This window comes from Macrobrachium nipponense, chromosome 35 (genome assembly GCF_015104395.2).
Source record: "Macrobrachium nipponense isolate FS-2020 chromosome 35, ASM1510439v2, whole genome shotgun sequence".
In the NCBI taxonomy this organism is placed as follows: domain Eukaryota; kingdom Metazoa; phylum Arthropoda; class Malacostraca; order Decapoda; family Palaemonidae; genus Macrobrachium; species Macrobrachium nipponense.
In genome coordinates, this window is record NC_061096.1 from 17311574 (window position 1) to 17316049 (window position 4476).

The 4476-nt window shown below is 36.1% G+C and overlaps 1 protein-coding gene across 6 annotated transcripts in view; it reads right to left on the minus strand.

Moving 5' to 3' along the window:
- Window positions 1-1587: 1587 nt before the first annotated feature.
- Window positions 1588-4476, minus strand: part of LOC135208447 (uncharacterized) — a 683342-nt gene continuing 680453 nt past the window's right edge. For all 6 annotated transcript variants that reach the window (XM_064240638.1, XM_064240636.1, XM_064240639.1 and 3 more), the window contains one exon: window positions 1588-2520. In XM_064240638.1, coding sequence (XP_064096708.1) covers window positions 1873-2520 — 648 coding nt within the window. In that variant the 3' untranslated portion in view covers window positions 1588-1872. The remainder of the gene's footprint in view (window positions 2521-4476) is intronic.

Here is a 4476-nt window from a genome sequence, read left to right on the forward strand (position 1 = left end):
GGTATGATACAGTTGAATTGTGCAGATATGAAATATCTATGTAAGCATCTCTTTAATATTCTCAGGTTGAGTTTCCTACCAATTTGAGTATATCAACAAAAAGTGCTTGTGAAAATTTATCCTACTAGACACACAAAAACAAACAGGTTGACCCAACTCAATATACCTCAACGGTCGTTCTATAAACTCATAAAAGATTGTACATGATGATATCCCAAACGATTATAGGTTACTCTATCCTAAATTTCCAAAGGAAACCAATTACAAAGTACATACCAAACCGATAGTGATTATTTGTGACCCACAGCAACAAAACACTAACAATAACAAGGGGTATTAAAGGCAACAGTACTCACTCAGTCACTATCGAAAAATAGGTCATACTGCACAGCAACATACTAAGTAACAAGTGGTATATAGATGACCCACAATACCCAAGTACTGTAACACTGGGTATTGAAGACCCCAACACCCATACACTATATTCATATCAGGGTCCATAGGACCCTAGCACATGCTGTCACACAACCAATAAGGAGAACTACGACACTACAGTACACACCCGTTTCCATCAACGAAACCCAAGACTGATGACGTCAGAGCCTACAGCTTGCTACTTCTGAAAACAAGGACTCTGCGGTACCGAGGACGTTAACTTTGTTTAGGAAGGGGCCCCAATTGCCTATTAAGGTTAACAAACTACTCTTAATTTAGGTAGTAAAGATTTTACGTAACTGGGTCTGAAGTTATCCAAATGCTGTAAGATAATCGACTGTTATTACGTATCAAAATAATAGTTCCTGTGCATAAGGTATAAAATTTCTGCTTAATGAAAACTATTATATGCATCGATTCTATTCGCAACTATTTTAACAATATAACATCTGAAGGTACATTTTATTTCTTTATACGGTAATTAAACAGTAATTGTTTAAACCTTATGTGTCTCCTTATAGTAATCACAAGAGTATCAGCCTTATGAATTTTAATTTAATAAATGCATCCTTTAGGCATATTTTGCATCGGTACTAGCTCATACAATACATTTTGAACGTTTGAAAGTTATACGATATTAATTCTGCAGCATACCATTCTGTGATTACCAGTTTGTTTACATTAGGTATAATGTGTTATCATTCATCAACTTAAAAGTGAGAAAAAAACTTCAGGTACTGGTTGTGGTTGTCAATGGTAAATAGTTCATCATGGGGCGAACAAAGTATTCAATAAGTACACAGAGTTTTCTTGGTAGAGGGAAAGGCATTCCTCAGCCTGTGAAATACAAATACAGTAATAAAAGGTTTTCAGTCTGCTAATGTCTTGCTTGTTCTTCACGATTAGGTGATTGCATGACTTCGCAGAGTTGTAATGAAGAGGCTTCCAGCTCTCTATTTATCAATTAAAATGTTCTTCCTTGATATAAATGTCTATGAATATTTCCCTTGCAATGACGACGGTTGTCTAAATACACGTTGCTCATTCTTGTTTGCAAATTGGATGGTCAATTCACAGGGATGATCTTTTTCTTTTTGTGACAACTTACTTAAATGTTTTATCGTAATGTTAGGAAAAATGAGGTTCTATTCCTTAATAGTAATAGACCATTTTATTTTCCCAGAACAAAAACTACTATTTCAAATCTATCATCGGGCAGAAATCAATATATTTATGAAAAAAAAGCCTTATAAACAAGAAGAAGCGTTATCCAGTACTTAGCTGAACATCCGATAATTCACGAAAAGATGATTTATGAGAACTGATTATTTCATTATTTGCAAATGGAGTGCAAGATGACTAAATGTTATCCAAATTTTAACTAAGGCGACTCCGAAATTCAGCCAACAACCGGATGTAAACACTAGGAAGAGAAAACTAAACTATTATTCTAAATGAAGAGGAAAGCGATAAGATTATAGAGGAAAGGTACAAAGTAGCAGCAGAACTGTAAAGTCCCTCCGCTTCGTGTGAAGCTCCGTTTTCTGTGTCTTCGTCGTCAGTGCCTTTCGTTTGGGCCATTTTCTTCTTTTCCATTTTCTCCCGTTCTAGATCGTCGAATTTGGAACCACCGCCCGGATGAATAGGCATGAGCTCCTTTGGAAGGCCATACTGGGCAACGGGATCTTGCCCTCTATTTTTCCCTTCCGTGACTGGAAGGACCACTGGTTCTTGAACCACCTCCATTTCGTTTACAGCCTCTGTCCCGACTGTTGCCTCGAATTCTGGAACTTCGGTGTTTGGGTGGTTCTCGAAGAGACCTTCATCGAGGGTACTCTCGGTGCCTGGGAAGCCTTCTCCCTCCGGTCCTTGCACATCCAGCGGGATCTCCACTGCATTGTGGCGTATGACACCGATTGATCTGTGAGGGTGATGAGGGTCCTCATCAGCAGCACCAATGTGATGAGGCTCAGTTGCTTCCTCCACTGGGTGAGGCTCTGGGACGGGATGATGGGGACTGACAAAAACTTCGTCTAAACTTTTTAAGAAGGACTCTCCAGATGTCCTCTTTGGATGATGATGCTCCTGAAATACAAAAGATTGTCAGTCTACCAAGAAAGAAACAATAGTAATAATTACAATGATTAGATTCATTGGAGCTTTACTGATGCATTTTAGGATTCCTTGTTCATAAGATAATATGAAAAAAAAGCGTATTTACGTTGCTCTGATAAAAAAAAATTTCATAGCCACAGTTCTTACAGGCAAATGTACACTAATAAGAGAGGGACAGATGTGACTGTATACCATGTCTGTTCATAATTGACCTGGATTATGGATACGAACAGTTGATCATGGGAAAATTCACAAGTAAAAAACACCAATTATGAGTGCTAAGTTTGCCTATTGTTCAGTGACGAAGTCATGGACTTTCAAACGCGTAACATTTCCTGATTTTTTTTAAGCATCTAATTATTATTCAAATGTGTAGCAATGCAAAAACCTACATATTGGGATTTTCTCACATTAAAGTTTAAGAATACGATAGTTTTCGCCAGTCTATTCAAGATAATGTGATCAACAGATTATACCTATATTCTTTCGTCTAGCTTCTTCATCCAATCTTGTTCCTTGTAGCTCTCTTACCCTTAACATTGTTTCAAATACTTTTACTGCCCTAAAGCCATCAACGCCAATATTCCTTTCACTGACAGCCATTTGACCATCATCCATACATTTTTCTCCCAATTCAAAGTCCGCAAAGTCGTTTTATTAATACCTTCACTTTGAGACGTAAAAACCACGTGATTGTAATTTCCTAAAATATTCGTTTCTTTGATATCCTAAGCTATGCACCAAACAATTATATTTCCTTCGCACAGTCTTATAAAAACCTAGGATTTGTTTCCTTAAATCGCAGGGGATAAAATAGGTCATGCTGCCTCTCCTCCACTAACAAAGTATTTTTTTTTAATTTCATAATAAAAAACTTCAGCAATCCCTCTATTGTTTCTTAGTTCCTCATTCCATGTCGTACAGTTTTCTCTCATCACGGGCTGTATTATACGTAAAATATCTAGTTCCATCAAAGTTGCTAACCCAGTCTACTACAAGATTAATAAAAGAAAAGAGTATTCTGTGATTTCTTTCATTTTAATTTCCAAACCATATTGAAAATATTGAACCAATCAATAAACAATTAAAACCACAGGAAAACTACATAAATACTGAGGGGATCAATAAATAATTAAAACCCCATGAAAACCCTAGGAAAACGAAATGTACATAAAAGTTAGAGCATTTGCAAAACTGTTTTATGTAAGAGGTTTTCCTGTTTCGAAACTTTCACATAATTGCAAAGAAATTAAACAGGATGAACTATAAAATTTCCTAATGGATAATAGATAAGAAAGAAAAAGAGAAAAATTTCCTAATGGATAATAGATAAGAAAGAAAAATAGAAAAGTAGTATTTTGTTAGACCCCCAAAAAACTCCCACAGAACGAGGGATGACGGTAGGTGTCAAGAAAAAAAAAGACGGAATGTAAAATAAAATGTGCAAGAGAAAGGAAAAAGAAAAATGCAGATAAGAAAATTCCGGACGACTGGTTTCAGCGCGAAATTAAAAAAATATTTTTTTGTGTCAAATTGTGAAGAAAAGGTGTTGTGAACGTGGCAAAGGTTGCAATAAGAAGAAAAAAAATGGGCGTAGGAAGGGCAGAAACAAGTGTCAAGAAGTCACCGGAAAAGAAATAAACTTCAGAAAGTAGGATCATTTTGACAGCATATTTGGGGAACAAACTTTGAGCAAACATGGAGGTGTAGAAAGCCGAGAATTATGACAGAAAGCACAGTATTTGTTTTCCTGAGAAAATAACAAGTTGCCCTTTTTTTTTTTAGACTAGAGTCAACATATTTCCACTTTTTATTTTTTGATATATAGTCCTCACTTTGCCGAGTTACAGCCACGGAGGCAATGGTGATAAATTCCCCTTAAAAATGATATTGAAATCAGTGCATAACGATAAGTTATATCACCAT